This window comes from Stegodyphus dumicola, chromosome 6 (assembly GCF_044657685.1).
Source record: "Stegodyphus dumicola isolate Sdum_Otavi_A_Nest chromosome 6, ASM4465768v1".
Classification (NCBI taxonomy): Eukaryota; Metazoa; Arthropoda; class Arachnida; order Araneae; family Eresidae; genus Stegodyphus; species Stegodyphus dumicola.
In genome coordinates this window covers 63,737,125-63,759,342 of record NC_140773.1, presented here as the reverse complement: position 1 = coordinate 63,759,342, position 22,218 = coordinate 63,737,125, and the positions used below count along the sequence as shown (strand labels likewise).

The 22,218-nt window shown below is 33.4% G+C and overlaps 1 protein-coding gene across 7 annotated transcripts in view; it reads left to right on the top strand.

The window, feature by feature from the left end:
- The window catches only part of Camta (Calmodulin-binding transcription activator), a 360,727-nt gene that overhangs the window by 274,010 nt on the left and 64,499 nt on the right, over positions 1–22,218 (top strand). For all 7 annotated transcript variants that reach the window (XM_085818419.1, XM_085818416.1, XM_085818418.1 and 4 more), the window contains 4 exons: positions 7,690–7,736; positions 7,828–9,114; positions 15,809–15,935; positions 16,025–16,156. In XM_085818419.1, the coding sequence (XP_085674545.1) occupies positions 7,690–7,736; positions 7,828–9,114; positions 15,809–15,935; positions 16,025–16,156 (1,593 nt within the window). The remainder of the gene's footprint in view (positions 1–7,689; positions 7,737–7,827; positions 9,115–15,808; positions 15,936–16,024; positions 16,157–22,218) is intronic.

Here is a 22,218-nt window from a genome sequence, read left to right as displayed (position 1 = left end):
CCTCTTGTCATGGTAGCCTCTTGCGCGCTCGATGTTCCATCGTAGGCGATGGCGGTGAAGGCTGCTCTGCTGCTCCCTTATGTAACAAACTGTAAAAGTGAGCACCCAGCTTTTTCAACATCATGTCCAAAATTGCAGACAGAAAAACAAATTAAAAACATTAAAAACTTACACAAAAGATATCATTTACAGAAGCCAAAAGACATGTTCTCTTTAATCAACCAAGACCTAATAAATCTTATGCATCTGCAACAAAATCTTCAGATCAATATCAACGCAAACCTCAATAACTGCACAGAAAAAAGAACTAGCAATGACAGAAGATCCTAAAAACTAAAAATCAGGGTAAAAAAACCTGATGTTGAAAGTAGTACACCGGTGACTGTGCCCAAAGGAAAACAGGATGTCCAACAGAACAAATGTAGAGATGGCATCAAAGAGAAAAATAAGCAAAAACCCAGGACCCCAGTCAAAGTTCTATTCCAAGCATGAGTTCAGGATGCCTAGACGACTCAGACGAAATGGATGTTGAACAAGGGTTATCTCTACCAAAACACCTTTTGCCTCGAAAGTAAAAAAAAACAACACCGTCAAAACAAGCATCCATAATGGGTACATTTATTTCGTGGAATTGATAGGGTTTCCGTCAAAACCTGGATAATATCACGGATTTAATCAACATGTATCATCCTGCCTGCTTTGCACTTTAGTAGACCTTGTTAAATCCAAGCAGACATGCTAAGATACAGAGATATACCACAGTAAGAAAGGACAACCCATATGGGGATCATGCCTGTGGTGGTGTGGACCTTATCGCCTTCTACAATCATCCATACACTGTTCTCCCTTTGACGACCTCCCTTCAGGCTGTGGCGGTTCAGATTAATTTACGCTTTTCAATCTCAGTATGCACTATTTATTTACCCCCCACATGAGCGTGTTGATCAGCGAGAGTTGGACAGAACAATAGAGCAGCTCCCAGAATCTTTTTTGCTTTTAGGTGACTTTAATGCCCATAGTACATTATGGGGAAGTAGGGACACTAATTCAAGGAGCCGGCAGATCGAACAATTAATGGAAGGTCATTCCTTAATAATGGAGAATACACTTACTTTCATCAGCTGACTAGAACATTTCATGCAGTTGATCTGGTTTTTTGTTCTCCTCTCTACTACCTTTCTGCTCTTTCAGTGTAGGGGAGAATCTCTACGATAGTGACCACTTCCCAGTCATTATCAACCAGGAAAATCAGTGATCTCAAGACAACCATGCTTATTTTACGATAAAGCTGATTGGGATCTTTTTGCATCTTGTGCTGTGCCGACTGAAAAAATGGTTAATGATGTGGACATTAATGCAGCAGTAAAAATGATCTCTGATACCATTATACAAGCTGATGAACTCTGTATTCCGAAATCCTCGACAAAGTCCCAAAGTTCGCTAAACCCTGGTGGAACAGTGATTGTGATGAAACTTTGAGAGAGCAAAAGAAAAGCTTGGCGCATCTTTCGCTGATATCCGACACTGACAAATCTTCTGGCCTGTAAAAAAGCTAAGGTGAATGCAAGAAAAGTGATGGGCAAAGTCAGAGAAAATCATGGGCAGCCTAAGTTATGTCAAGTACAATCAGAGTTATGTCAAGGGAGCTTCTGAATATAAACAAAAAATATCCCATCTGGAGCTCGGGGCAATGCTTCACTCGTAGTGTGGATTTGGCCCCTCCTTCCTTTCTTACCTCTATGATAAAATCAGATCATTTATAAACTTTAGTAATGATACATGGTGTTGCCACCTTGCCCTGGTGATTGAGCTTGCGTGTACTTAGGACCCACTTGGGCTATGCCTGCGGTAGCTTAGCTACTGATAGGGTCTCCCAAGCCAGACAGACCAACAGGGAGGTACCAGACGAAGAGCATCACCTTGGTGCTCAAGGTTGTGGGGTGGGCATGGTGCTAGTAATGCCATCCTGTAAAAAAAAACTTTGTTACAAAATCTCAAGTAATTAAATCTAGCTGACCGAACTTTAGGAGTCAACCTGGTAAATTCTTGAAGGATATGAAAAGTGGAACTTGGAGCATTCGCTATTTGTATAAAAGCAAAGGGCTTCAATTATAGACCTGAACAATTGGATAGGCACAGGATTGACATAATGGGTCTGCAGGAGATGTGGTGGACTGGTGATGGAATTATTGAAAAGAGAAACCACATGGTATTCTTTATCTGTAACAAAATGGTTTTATCTTAGGTAAACATAGTAGACACCTTGTCATCGACTTTGTAGCAAAGTCCTCAAGATTATGTAAAATTAGATTAAAAGGAACTTTTTTAACTACAGCCTTATTAATGCCCACGTACCAAGTGAAGACATAGAAGACGTTGAGAAAGAACTTTTTTATGAGGATCTGCACTCGCTCTATCCTTCCTGCCCAAAATGTCACATCAAGGTTATCGTAGGCGATTTTAATGCCAAGGTTTTGAGAGAAGCTGAGTACAGACCAACTATTGAAAAATAAGTCTACATGAGAAAGCTAATGACAATGGACTTAGACTGATTCATTTTGATGATGAACATGGCATAGTAATGTCTAGTACACAACACAAGGGAATCTGCAAAATGACCTGGAGATCTCCAGATGGAGACACTTTCTACCAAATTGATCATATAATGATTGCTTCTAGACATATGACAGATATACAAGGTATTAGAACCTATCGTGGAGCTAACTTTGACACAGATCTTTATATGGTAATGGGAAGATTAAGGCCAGAATATCTAATTATCTAATGCATGTAAACATCATGGCCAACGAATTAAAAGCTTTGACTGTGAACTTTTAAAAAGTAGTTTAGTTAGGCATGATTTCCAGACTCAACTAGCAAAAAACCTCGAAGATAGAGAATATTGATAACATAGATGGAAAATGGGCTGTTCTTAAAGAAGCTCTTTTGGACACAGGTACTATTGTAGTAGGAAAAAATTAAATTCTAGTAAAAGGACTGGTTTGATGCAGACTGTCATATTGTGACTCAAAGAAAAAATGATGCATATAAAGAGATGCTTAGTAAAAAACATTCTAGAACATCAATGAAAGAATATAATGCTGCCTAAAGAAAGGAAAGAAAAATCCATAGGATTAAGAAAAAATATTTTACGAAGGTCTGTTTAAAGATATTGAGTATCTTAGAGGGTCAAATGAGAGCAGAGCTTTCTTTCATGAGATAAACCTTGGACAACGAGAGTTTAAACCTATAACCAATCTTTGCAGAAACAGAGATGAAGATATACTGAGTAATAAAATAAAAATTCTTCAGAGGTGGGAGGAGTACTTTATTGATTTACTTTATGCAGAGTGCTTGCAGACTGAAGAATTTAATTCATCTGACATTAATCAAGATAGTATTACACCTGCTTCATTAATTGGAGTTAAAGAAGGAATAAAAAAAACTTTAAAATAACAAGGCTCCTGGCCCAGACTTAATATTGCCAGAACTAATCAAAAACTTGGGACCAGATGGGATAAAAACACTACACTATATTATTTTATCAGTGTGGGACAAGGAAACACTTCCAGAGGATTGGAAACTTAACTCAGTCTGTCTCATACATAAAAAAGAGACATTCTTGAATTCTCTAATTACAGAGGTATTAGTTTATTGTGTACTGCTTATAAAATTTTTTCAAACATTATGTTTAGTAGACTTTGCCCATTCATGGAAAATGTTATCGGATATTATCAATGCGGATTCAGGAGAGGGAGATCCACAATTGACCAAATATTTAACATTCAACAGATACTAGAAACAAAAACCAAAGAATTTGGAATCGGAACGTACCATCTCTTCGTGGATTTCAAAAATGCCTATAATAACATAAATAGAAAATTACTCATTGAAGCTATGTAAGAATTTAATATCCCTGACAAGCTTGTAAGACTCACTGTTCTTACGCTGAGTAAAACCATGCAAAGAGTTAAAATCCGGGGTGATTTTTCCGAAGCAATGGAAATTAAAAATGGGGTTAGGCAGGGTGACATGCTGGCATTCTTACTCTTCAACATAGCATTAGGAAAAATTATTCGTGATTCAAACATCAACACTAGAGGAAACATATTCTACAAATCTGTGCAAATCTTTGCATTTGCTGATGATATAGACATCACTGCAAGAACACCTTCTGATCTGAAACAGGCATTTCTGTCCCCAAAAAGAAAGGCAGGTAAAATGCACCTTACTACGAACCAGGAAAAAACTTAATACTTGCAATGCACAAGGTTAACAGACTCTGCTACTCACCTGCAAATAGGTACTTATAAATTTGAGAAAGTTGATAGCTTTATATATCTGGGCTCTGAGATTAACATTAATAACAACATCACACCTGAAGTACAGAGGAGAATTAATGCCAATAGATGCTTGCATGGATTAAAGAAATATTTAAAATCAGATTTAATTAAAAGAAAAACAAAGTGATTAATTTACAAATGTCTAATCAGACCTATACTCGCATACTCTTCAGAAACCTTGACAGTGACACAAAAAGATTAAAATGCCCTTGATATCTTTGAGTGGCAGATACTAAGAGCTATTTTTGGAGGAATGCAAGTTGATGGTGTTTGGCACAGATGCTCAAATTTAGAACTTTACCATATCTACAAAGAACCCGACATCGGGAAATACATAAAAATTCAAAAGATTAAATGGGCTCGCCACATTATTAGAATGAACAGGGAGCGCACAACACAGAAAATATTCCTGGCCAAGACAACTGGAACAAGAACTAGGGGCTGACCCAACCTCAGATGGGTCGATTGCGTCGAAGGGGACCTCATCTCTTTAAGAGTGATTAACTGGAAGACTATATCCAAGAAAAGTGAGGCCTGGAAGAAAATTCTTGAGAAAGCCAGGGCCTACCCTGGGATATCATGCCACTAAGGGAGGAAGAAAGGAAGCAATCATACAAATCTTTTTCATTTTTGAAAATGTTTGTTGTTTGATTTTTGGTTATGTTGAGAGTATTTGGATAGTGTAAAACATGGTTACTTACTAAAGTAGCATAATTACTGTAAGTAAAACATCGATTTTAATGAATGTCTTAATTGAGCTTTACAAAACAGATGAACAGTATATGTCAACCTATGACATGTGAGGAGAAATATATGATGAATAACAGGTGATTATCTTGACTGGTATGTCAGCAGGTACATGTCTGCAGTTCCATGCAGTACTTCATATAAATGTTGTCCAGGGTACTCTGCTAGATTCCTACACTTATTCTAGTCTTTGATAGCTATATTCCGTGTCAGGATTCCATGCATCACATTGCCACACCATGCTGGGACGAATCACAGCGCTTGCCACATCAATAACCAGAACAACATACACACTGGATGGGCACATTGGGAAGATACGCAGTTTTCGTGCACTTCTTGGCTTCTAAATTGAGATTATATACTTTTCCTGTTCAGTACTGAGCATCCACAAGGGGTATGTTAATTTCCCAGCCAAAAGAAAAAAAGTATTTTTTGAACCAGTAAGTGCTTTTTTATCAATAAACTTAGATTTACATTTTCTTTGCCCATAAATCAGAAGTATTTTAATCTAAACATGAAAAACCTATTCAAAAATTGAACTTGATAGGAACAATTATTACCAGGACAGAATGTAATTTTTGCCAGCATTTTGCTTGTTAAGGCATTACAAAATGCTATTGTAGATACAATGTAACAGAAGTATTAGTTTTGTTTTTATGCAGTTGACAAAGACTGAAAATTTTAGTTTGATAGTAAATATGAAATTTCTATATTTCTTTGCACGCATGTGACTTGTATAAATGTTAATGATAAATGTTATTTGTAAATTTCTCTTGTGCTCTTACAATTATTTGTAATAGAAGTTTTGTCCGTTTGGAATCTCCCTTTTTGTCCTTTTTCTCATTTTTAGTCTCAAAGCTCACTTTTGTGTCCGAATCACTTTTCAAATGTTGCCACCAAAGTTTTATCGCAATATAGTATTTAAGAAAATGTTAAATAATGACAAGTCTGTATGTGTGTATGTATGTTTGTCCCATTGTGAAAAAACAGTGTCATCTGGAGCCACTTAGTTTTGTTTTTATGCAGTTGACAAAGACTGAAAATTTTAGTTTTATAGTAAATATGAAATTTCTATATTTCTTTGCACGCATGTGACTTGTATAAATGTTAATGATAAATGTTATTTGTAAATTTCTCTTGTGCTCTTACAATTATTTGTAATAGAAGTTTTGTCCGTTTGGAATCTCCCTTTTTGTCCTTTTTCTCATTTTTAGTCTCAAAGCTCACTTTTGTGTCCGAATCACTTTTCAAATGTTGCCACCAAAGTTTTATCGCAATATAGTATTTAAGAAAATGTTAAATAATGACAAGTCTGTATGTGTGTATGTATGTTTGTTCCATTGTGAAAAAACAGTGTCATCTGGAGCCACTGAATTTTTAGTACACATTGGCCTTCTCCGGAATATGGGCACCTTAAAACCCGAATTTTGAATTTGTTTTTGATTTATTTCATATTGCAAATTTAACAAATTGTTTCACGAATTTGGTGATTTGAGAGCAATAAGTGGCAACACTGTTTGAAATAAAACATTTTTATCTGCAATGTGCCAGATTGTTTGCCAATTCAGTAAAATGTAAAATTCATTGTAAGACCTTTCAATTTTAATTCACGAATTTGGTTATTTGAAAGCAGTGTATTACCCTGCTTCAAATAGAATACTTGTTATCTCCGTGCATCAGCATGTTGCCACTCACTGAAGTATAAGATATTAAACTTTCAAATTTAAAGTTCCTTTTACCGAATGCAAGCCAAAATTAATGAAAAGCAGTAAATGAGTTTTTTTTCTTTCTTTTTTAGCATTTTAATCCAACTGATTTAAATAAAAATGCATTTAATCCATAATATATCTAATTAAGAATATTAAATATTTTTAGGAAATTTTACTAGCTTGACTCATTAAAAGCACTATATGCTTGTTTGAATCATAACTCTTTTAGGTGGCTATTTTGGATGCTCGAGTGGTTAGTTTTCAAAGAAATAATATAGCAAATATTGAAAAAAGAGTGTCAATCCCTAACACTGTATCAGGAATTCCAAGGATATGCTGGTTTTAAATATTTGATTATGCTCTTGAATTTTATGTGGGCATATGTGTGAAGAACATGATATTTAATTAATTAAGTTAACACACAAAAACGTAGATAATAAAGAGACAAAAAAAAAATCGGTTTTGCAAACCATCTTACTAAGAAAATTGAACATTGATATGGTGAGCTGAGAAGAGGTTGAAACAAATAGAAAAATATTTATGCCAACACTTAAAACTGCCTTGGCAATTCTAAACCTATGTTGCTTTTAAAATTCTTCTAATTTTACTGTTGAATTGTATGCGATGTAAGTGCTAAGAAAATTATGCTTAATTATAGAGCAAAAAAGACAAAAAAAAAAAAATGAGTTAGCAATAGCATGGGTAGCAATAACAAAATGATACACTGGTGAGCTCAGCAAGAGCATAAAAAAGCCTTAACTAACCCTTTTGGGAGACTGTTAAAATCTGAACCCGTTCAGATTTTATTTATTTATTTTTTTAGTTACATTTATAAATTATAAATATAAAAGTGAGGGAACTGAAAAATATAAGTATTTTTCATTTTGCAGTTTACAGTGAGAATGAACCTGATCTGAACAATGAGTTGGAGATCTCAGTAAGTTTGTCTTATTTTATATCCCTTTATTCTTATGATTTTATTATTAATTTAATTAATTTTTGCACATTTCATTTCTTAATATTTATAGACTGCAGAGACTGTAGAGGCAATAGTGCAACAGTTGATGGAGAAACAGCGTGCCAAGTCCAATGCACGAACACATGAATGTGCTTGCGACAATGCTACCAAGGGAAATACTTCAACAACTGATAAAAAATGCACTCATACCTTTCACAGAATCATATCTCCTAAAACCCATTCCCGAGGCGTATTAGCTGCAGTGAGCACAGCTGCTGCAAACTCTTCAACCTTATCATCAACCACAACAACTCAAGTCTCATCCACAGCTACAACGGTTTTGACAACACCAACAACATCTGCCAAATCTGAAGAAGCCCCAACCAAAAGAGCCACAGTATCTGCAACTGTTGCTGTCTCTGGTGTTACTCCACGACCTGGGAGTGTGATACTGGCTCCATGTCGTCCAATCCTTCAGGATGGAAAACATGAAGTTGCCATAACTGCAGGCAATCATGGGTCTGGAAATGGTTCTGCAACAGCTGCTACATCTCTTATTTTAAATTTATCACAACTGCAAGGTGGAGGAGGCCTTCTCATTTTAAACAGTGCAGCAGCAGCATCAGGTGTTGGTCTGACTTCAGCTTCAGTGACACCTGTCACTTTTTTGTGTGGACAAGATACAACTGCTGCAACAGCTGTCAGAAATATAACTACTCACACTTTGCATAGTGCAATGGATACATCGGATGGTTCTAACTCATCAACAAAGCCCATCAAAAAGCAGTCACCAACTGTTAAAGCTGAACTTGAAGAAGGTTTGGAATGTGCTCTGAAAAGAGATGTTAATTTTTCAAATGTTCCAACAAGCAAGGACCCTGATTTATGTAGTGTCATGGACGAGCTGTCTTCAGAGACAAAAGACTTACCTTTGAATCTCTTTGAAGACAATTTAGCCATGTCACATGATGATATCCAACGTACTCTACTAGCCAACATGCCTCCTCCGCCCAAGTACATTGTTCCAGATTCAACCAGCTCTCAAATCTCTGTGAAATTAGAACCTCCTCATCCATCAGATAATGTGATAGTGGATTTAAATCCTATGGACTTTATCGACAATGACATTTCAACACCTGATGAAGAAGTCTTTAATATGGATACATTTGATATATTGAGTGATCTTCCTAATCTTGATGACCTGAACCCAGACCTTGCTCCAAGCAGTGGCTTATCCAGCAGCAGCTCCTCAACACCTATCAGTACTGCTTCCTTTGCTGGCAAACCTTCAGCGATGGATTACAGAGAAGGAACTGCAAACATCACTGATTATTCCCCTGACTGGAGTTATCCTGAGGTTAGTTTTATATATATATATATATATATATATATATTTGAAATTTATATTTTGTGGATGTGTATTTTTTAACCTTCCAACACGCACGCTTGGCAATTTTTACGTGAGCACGCGTGCATCCTATTTTTTACGAGATCCGTTATTTTACTGTTTTGGGCACAAAAAACGACAGAAATAAGTGAATATTGATAATAAATTTGTTAAGAAATAAAATATTAATCTTATTATTGCAAAATACGAATGATATCACATTCAAATATAAGTAAATTATTTGTAAGTTCTTACGTTAGTAAGATGGAAATGCAATGATATATTTCATTATAGAAAATTTTTTATTTATTATTTAATAATTATATTTTAAAATCGAAGCTAATTTTAATATTCGCCCACCAGCGGCCGAGCGGTAAAGTCACTGAACACTGGTAGTTCGGTCCAAGGTTCGAATCCCACGAACGAGCTGGCTGCATGGGTGTTTTCGTGGTTTTCCCCATGTGTAACGTGTATACGAGCCAGTTTCCCTTAGAAAGTCCTCCACGAAGGCATCCCTCCCCTTAGGCAGATAGCCCTAGTGAGCTTTGCCATAATTAAATACACATATTTACATAATTTTAATATTCATCAAAGACAAGTACAGGCAATAAAAAAGGAAAACACCTTTGTAGGAAAAAAAGTAATGTTTTTATTTATTTCTAAAAAATAGAAATAAAAGAAAATAAGGAATGGAAATCGCTATTGTTCTCCTATCCAAAGGTTTCCTTGTCTTCCTTTTCTTCATCAGATAATTCTTGAAGAATCCGAGCAAAATCAACTGGTTGCACATATTTTTTTTGCCATGAAAACCGATATAAAATTTACAGAGCCAAATGTATTCAAATTAAAATACACAGCAGTTAATATCACAAAATTACAAAATATTTGAGAAAAAAATATTTTTCCAATTTTAAAACACGACTAGGTACGTGTCGTAACTTTTATGAAAAAGCTGCCACGCACAAAAGCCCAGTTTAAAAAAAAAAGTCAAATGTCTTCCTGTTAGCACATTCTATGATGTGCGGAAGGGTAGAAAGGAGGAATAGAAATGACCTTGAGCCATCTCAGCTTCGATATGCGAAAAATGTGAATTAAAAACTGAATTTGTGATAAATTTTGCGCATATGCGTGTGCTCGAAGTTTAATGGGTGACTTTCATAAATTTGCAATCTTAGTCTTTTATAATATTAAATATTTTAATTATGCATTATTAACTAATATTATTATTAATAAGTGATGTCATTCTGATTGTTTTATAACAACATTTGATATGACTATTGCTGACTTTTTTTTGTCGGGGCTAACTAATAGCAGTACAACTTTCTATATAGATTGATTTACATTTGTATGAATTACTCAGTGCTTTTAAAGCTCTTTTATGATATTTGATATAAAAAAATTAACTGTATTTTCTTTTAACAGTTTTTGAATTTTTTAACCAGTATTTTTTCTGTAGTTATTTTGGAAAATATATTGCAAATATTTTTTGTTAAACTTTTTGTCAATATGTATTATAATGTCTTAATCCTTCAAAGCTGAGATATTTTCATGAACTAATCTATGCTTTTCTGTACACAACATGAAGTTTTCAACTTATGAAATGGAAGTTTGTTTTTTGAAATTCTGTTCATTTCCTGTGATAAAATAATGTCCTTTATTTTTATTTTCAGTTTGTTTTATATATATTAATAAAATCAGACACAGTAAGGAATTTTAAGAAATAATATTCCTTCATGTTGCTTTTAAACATTAGATGGTGCGATGTAAACAAAATTTACTATTCGTTTGAAATTCTTCATTTGTTTAGTTAAAGTATTACTGAATGATTGTCACCTTTTGATAAGCATTATTATAAAAATCTGTTGTGTAAGTGAAATTGCAAAGGTGCATGATTTTAAGAAAAATTTTGAAATTTCTAATCTTGTTTTAGGATTATTAATAATTTTTGCCAAAACTGTGCGGTAAAACCTATTTTAATTGAGTTTTGCTTGCACGAAATTCTTAATAGAAATAATGGTAAAAAACAACATTAAATTACTGGATCTGAAAGTAATGTTTGTACTTTTTAAATTAAAACTTTTTTGTTGTTCCATTTTATTAAAGTGAATATATATTTTACTGCAAAAATAAGCGATTTCAATTCTAAAATGAATGTAATTCAAAAAATGTTTGTTATCCATATCCATTGGCAGATTATGTCAATTTAGAATCATTTTATATGAAAAGGGTTGAAGTCGGAAAAACTGAAATATAAAAATTTCCTATAAATTATCCCCCCCCAGTGTTTGAAACATTAACAAATGACAAAAAGTGTTAATTCCCCCCCTTTTTTGGGGGGGAGAAAGGCTAGTAAGTTTTGTGAATTTGTCAATAGCCAGCTGTTCTTGTTCGCTTAGCTCTTAACTGGCATTTGCTCCTTAGAATGGAAGTCATCATGCTGGCTGATTTGTTCTTGTTGACAGTCCTTCAAAAGGATTTCTGAAACTATAAATTTATTTTCAGATTTCTTATACATGGATGGCAGGGCAGATACAGCAAAGTATTTGCTTTTCTTGGTTTGGATTTCTTTATGTCTCAGTGGGGGGGAGGGAGATGAATCTGTACCAGCTCATAAAACTGTAGTGTAGCGTACTGCTAGTAAGTTTTGTGAATAAGTAATGGTGCTGAAGGTAAGAATGCCCAAAACTGGTTCTGAAAGACGATAAATGAGCTTTTAAGCTAAAATGAGGCTAATAAGAGGTTTTGTCACTTCTAACAGACAGTGGAATCATGCAGTAAGTTATTATATTGCTTTGAGACCACTGGGGCAAGACAATTAATGTGTCCCAGTGGCAGCTGCATTCAATTTTGTACCAAACCAGTTCTTTGCTCTTAGATCATTCTCCTGACAAATGCTTCTGAGTTATAATCAGTCGGATTCAGATCTGGATATCTAATCTGGATCTGGATATAGATCAGCTAACCAGTCCATCTGTCTAATAGCCTCACTCTGAATTGTTCATTCACAAAATGAGCTCTGTGTAGACAAATGCTGTTATTCATAAAAAAAGGAGGAGATAGAATCTCCTGCATTTGTACTCCTGAAAAACTGCACATATAGCTTTAAGATCTCTCTATACCTCTGAGCATTTAAGGAGTTCATGTTAAAGCTGTGTAGCTAGCACCTGACTGAACGTGCTAAATACTAATTTTCAGAAGTATTTAGCATTTTCAGTCATTTAATGAAATTAATTTTAATGAGACCTCTAAGATATGGATTTGGTTTCTAAAAACTGTTTTATAAGCTCCCTTGAACCTAAGCTTTGCATTGCCCTTGCTTCCAATCTGCATCTGTTCTTCACCTCATTTTATGATATACAGTCAAAAGTCTTTAATCCGGACCCGTCGGCACTTCGGCGATTCCAGATTAGCGGATTATAGATCATCAGATTAGCGGATTATAGATCATCAATCTGGTAAAGATGGCATGCAGAAATTATAAAATTAAAAATATGAAACCGTAATTTATGAAATAAAGAGCAATTATGATCTAAAGGGTATCAAAATTTACAAAAAAAAAAAACTTAATATTTATTTGTTTACTTTATTAAACATTTCTTTCAATGCTCGCATTCGTAAAGCGTACATTACGCGTAGTCGAAATTAGAAAATTGCAGCCAGAAAACTATTTGATGAGTATTCGTGATATTTATAATGACGAGGAATTTGATTTAAATCATATCAAAGACAAGTACATCGAGATGAAATACTACATTTAGTAAGGAATTGTAAGCCGAATAAAATAAAAACATCTGCCCTGAAGATAAGGATAGTGCTGACAGATCAACTTCCAGTTCATTGCGCGCCGCGATTCCCCCCCCCCCCCCGCAGAGCAACGTTAAATTGATAGACAGATTTTGGAATGGTTAGAGAAACAAAGGATATGTCTTTATCCATTTTTTGCAGCAATTCTACTTTTTGTTGGATGGACATTGAAACATGCTTTCGCTTTGTAGATCCTTTGGCAACTCCAGAATCAGAAATTCTTTTTGACATAATCGAAAGTTCAAGCTTACTTTTTATAAAATTGCTCTAACAGTCTGCAAAAATTAATAAGCCGGATCCAATTAGAAGATTAAGGAACAACACAATCTGCATCATTAACTGAAATAGATAATTAGATAATTTTAGCTTAGCTTATACCGTCTGTTATTCATTAAACACGCATGCGTAAAGGTATTATGTGCATTATGCGTAAACATGCGCATTATGGGCATTATGCGTAATGCGCAGAAAGTTTGTAGCTTTGAGGTCCGGATTATAGATCATTCTGGATTATGGACGTCTGGATTAAAGACTTTTGACTGTATATGTTGGTGATTATTGATAGTACCACACTGTTCATGAAATTTAATGAAATTTTGGTGCAAACACTAAGATTATTGCTGATGTGCATGAATAAATAAGAATGGTATGACAAACAGGCACTTTTTATATCTACTAGTGTTGCATAATCACCTATATGTATAGATATAAATATATTTTAATGTCAATGCTATTGCATTATGATTTAACCACATACTTTCCATTTTTGGTCTTGTGTTTTTTTAAATGTTAATTTTTTGTTTTATTAATTTTGTGTACTAGCATATCTGAATTGGTTATCTGGAGAAAAAAAAAGGTATCATCCAAAATGGCTCCACCCCAGTTTTGGGTAAATAGAATTCCTCTGCGTCTATCAATGTGGCACAAAACAAAATATAATTTTTTTTTTTTTTTCAGATTATTTCTGTATTTTCATATATTATTTCCTGATTTTTTAAGAAAGAAGTAGAAAAGGAAAGCATAAATAAAATATGTTGTACATAAAATACGTTGTACTTGCAATTAAATGTGTAATGCTTACTTTGAATATGATTGTGCATCTGTGTATTTGCCTTTAATTTCGTTGGTTTAAAGAATGATAATCTATCATATTTCATAAATTTTCACATTTATACCTCTAACAAAATGGCTTAATCTCTTTTGTTGGATTTTTCGTACAAGAATAATATTTAGAAATAAATTCTTCAAGCATGATTTTGATTTTTCATTGCAAGCCATAGCTGTTCATGAAACAATGTAATTTAGTCTGCTATAAGCAATCATTCAACTATTCCTTAGTAAATGAATGTCAAAGTTTTCAATTTACAAAATTCTGAATTTAAGAGCTAAAACTGATCTATTAATTTACAAATGTGCACATAAATTTGTATCCGTGTTTCTTAAAATATCCTTTTTTGCCATACAATAAATAAGAATTAATCTTTGTGCATCTATCTACATGGAGCATGAATTAGTAAAAATTGACTGAAAATTTATTGTGAGTGTAGTGTTAAAAATGCTTCTCTACTTTATGTTTTTGTGTATATGAAATTTTTTTATTAGTATTCAAAAGATATCTGATCATTTGATAAAGTATATGGCCTTTCAGAATACATTTTACTTTCGTTACTATTATTGGTATTTTCTGAGTATCTCCACACCTGACCTCCTTCTTCTAAAAAGTCTGATGCTTCCAGTCAGTGTGGTAACAGAGATGGGCAAACTAAGCAATAAACTGTGGTGTCAACATACACATTAATAGCAAAGCAGTTTTTATGTGTTGTTTGATGGTAATAATAAAAATTAATTTGTCAAGAATTTTTTTATTAATAAAACAAGATTTAAATACAAGTATTTTATTTAAATCATATTTCATATAAATATATTAAATTTCATTTAAATATAAATCAATATGTAATTGCATAACTTACGAGTTCTTTCGACACACATGCATTCGTTTTGGGAATTGAAGACTCCTTCATGTGTAAAGGGCATTAACATGTTATATTGAGTTAACACACTATGAAACAAAGTGAAATACTGATTAAACTGTAGAAATTGTTGATAAGGTTTCAATGAAAGAAAGGAATAGTGGTGGTGAACACATTCTGCTCTCTGACTGACATTGAGGTTTAAATTGAAAAAAAAACTGTTGTACTTTTATGATGATGTATATTGTGAAAGGTTAATATTCTGGAAATGTAGTCTTTTACAATGGAAAGTCACTAAATATGGTATAGACTGCTTTGAGATGGCCAGAAATAACCATGAATAATTTCAAAAAGCATCATCAGATAGTGAGGCTATCTATCATACTCTGTATTGATTCAGTGAATGTCTCTGATTCCTGAGTTTATCTGGACAGTGTGAAGTTGGCTGCCATGTTGGAGAAATATACATTACAAAAGCAGTGAGATGGGATTTTTTTATATATTTTTACTTATTTATTTATTTATCTTCTGCTACTAATCCATTTACAGAGGAATTAATACATCTGCTACCTCGTACTGTGATATAGTGTTGCTACTTCAGAGAATATCACATCAACTTATAAAAAATGTGTAGGTCTGTTAATTTACAATAAAATGTTTCATGATGAGTTTGCTAGGCCTTATATGGTGTAGTTAACACAGGACTAACTAACTGTAGAAATTTGCATACTATTTTAATCTTTTTATTAATGAAAGATATATGTTATCTGCTGCAGTTATGTAACAATTAAACTTTATTTTATTGTTACTGAATGTTATGATGCAAGTAATTAAAAAAAGTCTTATTAACGAAAATGCTCTCTGAATTTTGAAATGTTTTTTTTTTACAGGGTGGTGTTAAGGTTCTTGTCACAGGACCTTGGTATTCATCCTCATCTCCTTACAGTATATTATTTGATGGAATTAGTGTGCCAACTACTTTAGTTCAAAGTGGAGTTCTTAGGTGTTATAGCCCTCGTAAGTTGTAATTTTTAAATCTATAATTTTGCAATGTCGTACATGTCTCATGTTATTCTTGGCAGTTCATCTAATTTAATTTATTTCAGTTCATGAACCAGGAATGGTGTCTCTTCAAGTTGCCTGTGAAGGATTTGTCATATCAAACTCAGTATCTTTTGAATACAGACGAAGACAATCTGCTACTAATATAAAATCAGAAGATTGGTTTTTTGTTGAAGGTATTTCTTCTTTTATACTTTTATCTATTTTGTATGTATATTTATTATGAATTTTCAAAGCGTCATGTATATAATCTGATTAATTTTTGTAGACAAAAAGAAGTATATAATTTTTAAATTGCTTTACCCTCGGCAATAGTTCCTTATGTGTGAAATAAAATGGAGAAAAAGCTCATCACTTCTTTTGTGTTGTTTTTTGAATTTGAATTTAAATTGCTGTTATTTGTAACTTAAGTTCTTTTAACAAAAATTGTCTTATTCGGTGTTTTTTAATCTGTGATTTCCAGCAAATATCTTAAGAAATTTTTCTAATTCTGTGAGTAATTGTATGGAACGAGAGCTGCCCCAACTATTATAGTGAACAGCAAAGCTAGCATCCATATTGTTAGGACTTGGTTTGAATCCTGTAAAAGGTTTGGATATTTATAAGCGTATTATGTCCTGTAAAAGGCTTGAATGTTTGTAAGCTTATTATGTCTGTGTAGCACAGGAACAGTTAAATACTGATGAGCTGCAAGTCATAAATCATCTGGAGAGTTTTGGATGTAGAGGAAGAGTCGTGGGAAATCCTTGGATCCATTACTTTGAGTATTCATCAAAATTGGAATGGAGCTGCACCGTTAATGCCATGGGGACTATACCTGTAAAACCATTAACTGTATTTTGGTATGCTGCAGTCCTTTTCCTAATCTGTATGGATGCAGAAAAACGATCTTTATATGCTTATGCAATGAAAAATTAGACAATTTTTAGGTAAAAAGCTAGGGAGGAGAATATTTGTGCATTTTCTTTTTTTCTCCTATAGCTGTTTAAAAGAAATCTCACATCAGACTTTAAAACTCAAATTCTGAATGTGATACTGTGAATGTGATGAAAAGTTTGTAGTGAAAAGAGAAAAATGGAACTCTAAAGTTGCAGATTAAACAGCACAGCGAAACTAATTAGAACATTTTCTTCTTCATTATCAGTATAGTCTATTCCTTGTAGGAGAAGATGGGAACAAGAGTTAAAAACTAAATAATGGATAATGATAAAAATGTCAAATAAAAATTGGTATGCATTTAATTATGAATCTTAAAAGGCAATATATCAAGGAAAATTATGAGAACACGTATGATAATGGACTGTAGCAAGAGAGTTTTTAAGCTTTCATGTGCGTTTTATTTGCCTTTATGTAGAGAGAAGATTGATAAAAATGGTATTTAATTTTTATGAATTAAAAAAGAGAAGCCCAAAGGACTTTAGAAAAAATCTCAGAGTATTCTAGGAAGAATAATAAAAGTAAAGAGTAATATGTAAAGCATGAAGTAAACTTGAAGGCGAAGTCTTAGAAGAAATAAAGCAATGTAAAAACTAAAATGAAACAAAAGGAAACCTTATAGAAAATAAATCCTGGAAGAATTGCATTCAAAGAGAATCCGAACACATGTTAATAACTAATTATATTCACCTGTCACTTGTCAGAAAACATCAGTTGTCAAGATCTTACTATCCAAAGTGAATATCCATTGTAATTTTTTTATCTGTCTCCAAAACGTAGCTTTTGTGGAGGTAATGGGAAATTTTAGGGCACTTAACCTGCAAGGTTACAATGCAATAAGCATGCAATGAATTTTTACTTTTGATTCAATATGTAGTCTTATTGACCTATTTCTGACACTTGCGGGTCCTATTCTGGCAATACTTATTTGCTGTACACTTTCAGGGTTGCTTTTTCACACACAGAGTTCGTTTAGAAGCCCTGCAATAGCCCTACAACACCTGCAGTTGCAGGGGCTCTTGGACTTAAAAGAAGTCCCATCATGCTTAATTGTTAATAGAAACAAGCTTTAGCATTTCCTCTAAAACTACTTTTTTACTAACATGTAATGAAATTCAGTGTATGTTTAAAACCTTTAATGTACTGTAGTTCTATTTCAGTAACTGCAATACATCAATCATATTATGAAAGAAATCTCAAAACACATTGCATATCTCTATGTATTTAACTGATAATCCTGTCACTGTAATAACAAAAGGAGGTAGGTGCAACTCTCTTTTGTCTACCTGAATGTTTTCTGAATACCATACAAGTTATAGGGGAGGAAAAATTTTTTTAAGTGTAAATGTGAACATGAAGACAAAAAATGAAACAATAGAAATAACTTTATATTCTACGGTGTATAACAAAACTAATAATTCAACTACATTTTGACTTCAGCAAACAGAAGACTCTTTAGAATCAGAAGAGCGTAATTTTGTGTGAAGAGCGTGTGAAAAAACATAAGGAATTTTCTTTGAATCACATAATAAGCAATATTTTGTTCCATGACTTTTGCCATGTCTCCAGCATCTGAAAAAGTCCCTTTTTCTGAAGAAAAAAAAAAAAAAAAAAGTCATGAGATGTATTTACAGAGGTGCTATCTGAAGTCCTGTCATGATGCAAGGTCTATTGAAGATGAAGAGTGACAGTAAATGTACCAGCCATACTCAATATGTCTTTGCTGTCATAATTAAAATGGGATGCCAGGCATTATCATCATGGAAAACAACACCTCATTGATTGGTTACTTGAACAGTATAATGTCAATGTTCTGATATAGCATCTTTTAATTGACATTGTTTACAGAGCATGGTCATTCAGAGTGGGTATTATCTTAAAAGCTGAAATTTCTACTTGTAAACCTCTCAAACTCTCTTCAGATTTTGTTAATCTGAAATTGCCCGTATGTAGCACAAGTTTTACAAGCATTTGGACTAGCATTTTTTTTATTTTTTTTAAATAAAAGAGCATAATATAACGACAATGAATTTACATTCTTAAGTCTTAGCAGTGCACTGATATTTTTTTTTTTTCCATAATACCTGCTAGAATTCAAAGTTACTGTTTATCTGCATTAACAAAATAATTAAGGGGGTAAAAACATGCTTCGATTTGAAAAACCACGGATCTTTTTAGATGATGCAGTATTTTTAATTAGAACTCTGTGTTCCCCATGTGCAAGGAAATAAAATGTTGTTTCAATGTTTACCACAGCTTTTATTGGCTTTAAAATAATGAGAAGGTGAAGCATAATTGATTAATATACTGAGAAACAGAGGATACTGTGTACTGCTGTTATTTCAACTTCTTTAGTTATTATTATGGCTCTGAGTGAGAATTGGGCACAGAGCTTTTATTTAGCCATTAACAATCTCACAATCGTATGATTGAAACCCTCTCAGTAATCATCTTCCTTTACACATTTCCATATTTCAGAACTTGTGCATTATGCTGGAAAAAAATCACTCTTTTTATTCCATGAAACCTGAAAGGAATTCCTTTTCATTTATTAAATGCTTAATGCAATGTGATTTGCTGTTTTATCTATAGATAGTGATACTTGTTCCACATTTATTTGAAAGCTGAATGAGATTTAGCTGTAAAGGCACTTATCGAGAGTGAAAGAGCAAATTAATTTTCCATTTTTGAAACATTTTTCTGAAATATAATCCACAGGCATGAGTTAACAACATGTTCTTCATAATAGAAAATATTCTTGCAATAGATACAATGCTGCATGAAAGATAAATGAATAAATTCTGTAGTGTTACAAAAGTCCTGCAGCATTTTGTGTGCTTGAGAAAAAGTATGTGTACTTAGTTATTCCAAACAGGAAAGTTCTTTTTATTCCATACATAAAAGTGCCGGAAATTGTAGATGCAAGCAAATTGGTATGGTAAAACACAACAGTTTCTTCTATTTCAATGGATGTGATGAGTTCCCGAGTCTATTATGTTGTGTACTTTTTTATTAATTTTTCTTCCTATATAGAGCCTACTTGAATGAACTTCTCATGATTTCATAAACTATATTTCTATTCATTGATATATTCTATGCTGCTTTCACAGAAATTCTAACTACCTTAAAAATCTTAGCCTTATTAATTTTTTGTTGTTGTTGTTGTTTGAAATTGTTAACAAGTTTTAACATTTTTTGGCATTACTAATAACAAATATTTCACTTTTCTTGGACTAGAAATCGTATGTGAGATTTACTTCTGCATTGAAAATATTGTCTTCCTTAGTTAAAGAAATGTATGTTAAATGTTGAACATGTGATCTGTTGTAAATGATAACCACGGTTTCAGCAGGTAGTCACATGCTTTTCTTGCAACAAAACAGGGAAATTTTGTTTAGAGGGGGAAAAAAGAGGAAACAATTAAAGCTAGTTTAGATTTCTGATACATTGTTACTGGTTATGAGGAATAATTTATTACTGACAAGTAAACATGCATGTAGTATAAAAAGGTTATGTTATCAAAGTGATGAGATGGCTGTGAATTGTTAAAAATGTACTGCTCTCATATTTAAAAAAGCATATACGGATGATCCGCATAAGTTAGGTTTGAATTTAAGAATATATGACATGCCTATCTATTTCAGTGAGAATTTATCTACTAATAGAGATCACAGCTTTTAAGATTTCTTTTTGCTTTATGCTGTGGTATAATAGTCAAGTCAATAAACTTAATAATAATATTAAGATATGCAGTTGAATATGAGTTCTGTAGTGCAACCTAACGTTAGATATTATTGAAGAATCCTAAAGCCATGATTTTAAAACAGAAAAAATCAGGAGAACTGATTATATCTTTAGTGGGTGTTACTGATGTAGAACAGTTAAAAAGTAGGTTCCTTAAGAATATAGGAATTCTACAAATAAACTTCTTCAGTGTTGTAATAGACGATGCTGAGGTATTTTTGAGAGAAAGCTGTGTGTAATTCAGTCATTGCTTTGATGTATTCAGTGCTTTTTATGACTCTGAGAATGCAACAAGAAATAAAGAAGGTCTAAATATTACTAGCCTGCCAAACATTGATATTTTGACTTGGGTTTGGTTTCTAATGAGAGGGGATAGTGTTTTCAAAATTTTCGTATACGTGATGTAAATATGAACAAGTGTGTCTTAGGAAGTCCTCTATGAAGATACCAAGACAATAAATGGCCCTCTTGCATTTTGCCTTAATCAGTTGAGCATAACAACTGAATACCAATTCTAAGAAACTTGTAGATGCTTTAAAAATCCAAAACGGGAAGTTTTGAAGATATTAGTATATCTGATGTTGCTAATAAGATAAAATACATATAATATAGTAGTTTGAAAGAAAATGCATAATAATGAATGTTAAAGAGATTTCATAATATTGCAAGTCTGAGCGGAACATATCATTTAATGCACTAACACTGTTTCACAAGCGAGAGTTATAACACAATTTGAAAGGCGAACCATGTAAGGAACTAAAAAGAAAACCTTTACAGAAGGTCCTCAAAATCCCTTTAATGAGCCCTGATCACATATGTACAGTTTTTCATATATAGAAATGCCTGATCACATATGTAGAGGGCTTTGAATCACACAACAAAAGCAAGTTGCTGTCAGTATTTGCTGCGAGTCAATATATTCTTCCTACAAATTTATTTTTAAATATATTAAATGCACAGTTTTAGTTGGCAACAATATCAATGTTTCATATCAGATCTGTTACTTGTCTACACAAGTAACAGGTCTGAAGTTTTGTATTGTTACATTTTTCTTTTCTAATTCTTCTGACAAAAGTTGTTACGTTATTTTCTTCCTTTATGTTCATACGGGGCTCGTAGATTTGGAGTGAATAACGACGACACTTGATGAAGTATCGAAACACACTTTATTAGCCAGTATTGTCAGGAAAGCTCCAAAACACATTTTACAGTCGTCGATGAACTACTATAAATACGCTGACACGATCAGCGACATAGCATTCGGGTTATCAGGCTATCACGGTGTAGACAGCTTCCTGCAAAGCAGCCGACTCTGCTTTCCAGAGTACAGCTCCCGACTCTGCTTGGTCGTTCTCAGAACTCCATGTACTCTCGAGACTATCCGCGCTACAACTTGCGATGCATTTGATGACACACAGAGCACAGCTCCTGACTCTCGGTTCAGTCGTTTCCGGAGCTCAACACGCTTTCTCGACGATGCACTAACCGCGAGACTCTTTCAGTGCACTCGACGACCCACTCGGCACTCGTTGCCCGGCTGTCAACTCGATCGCCTCCG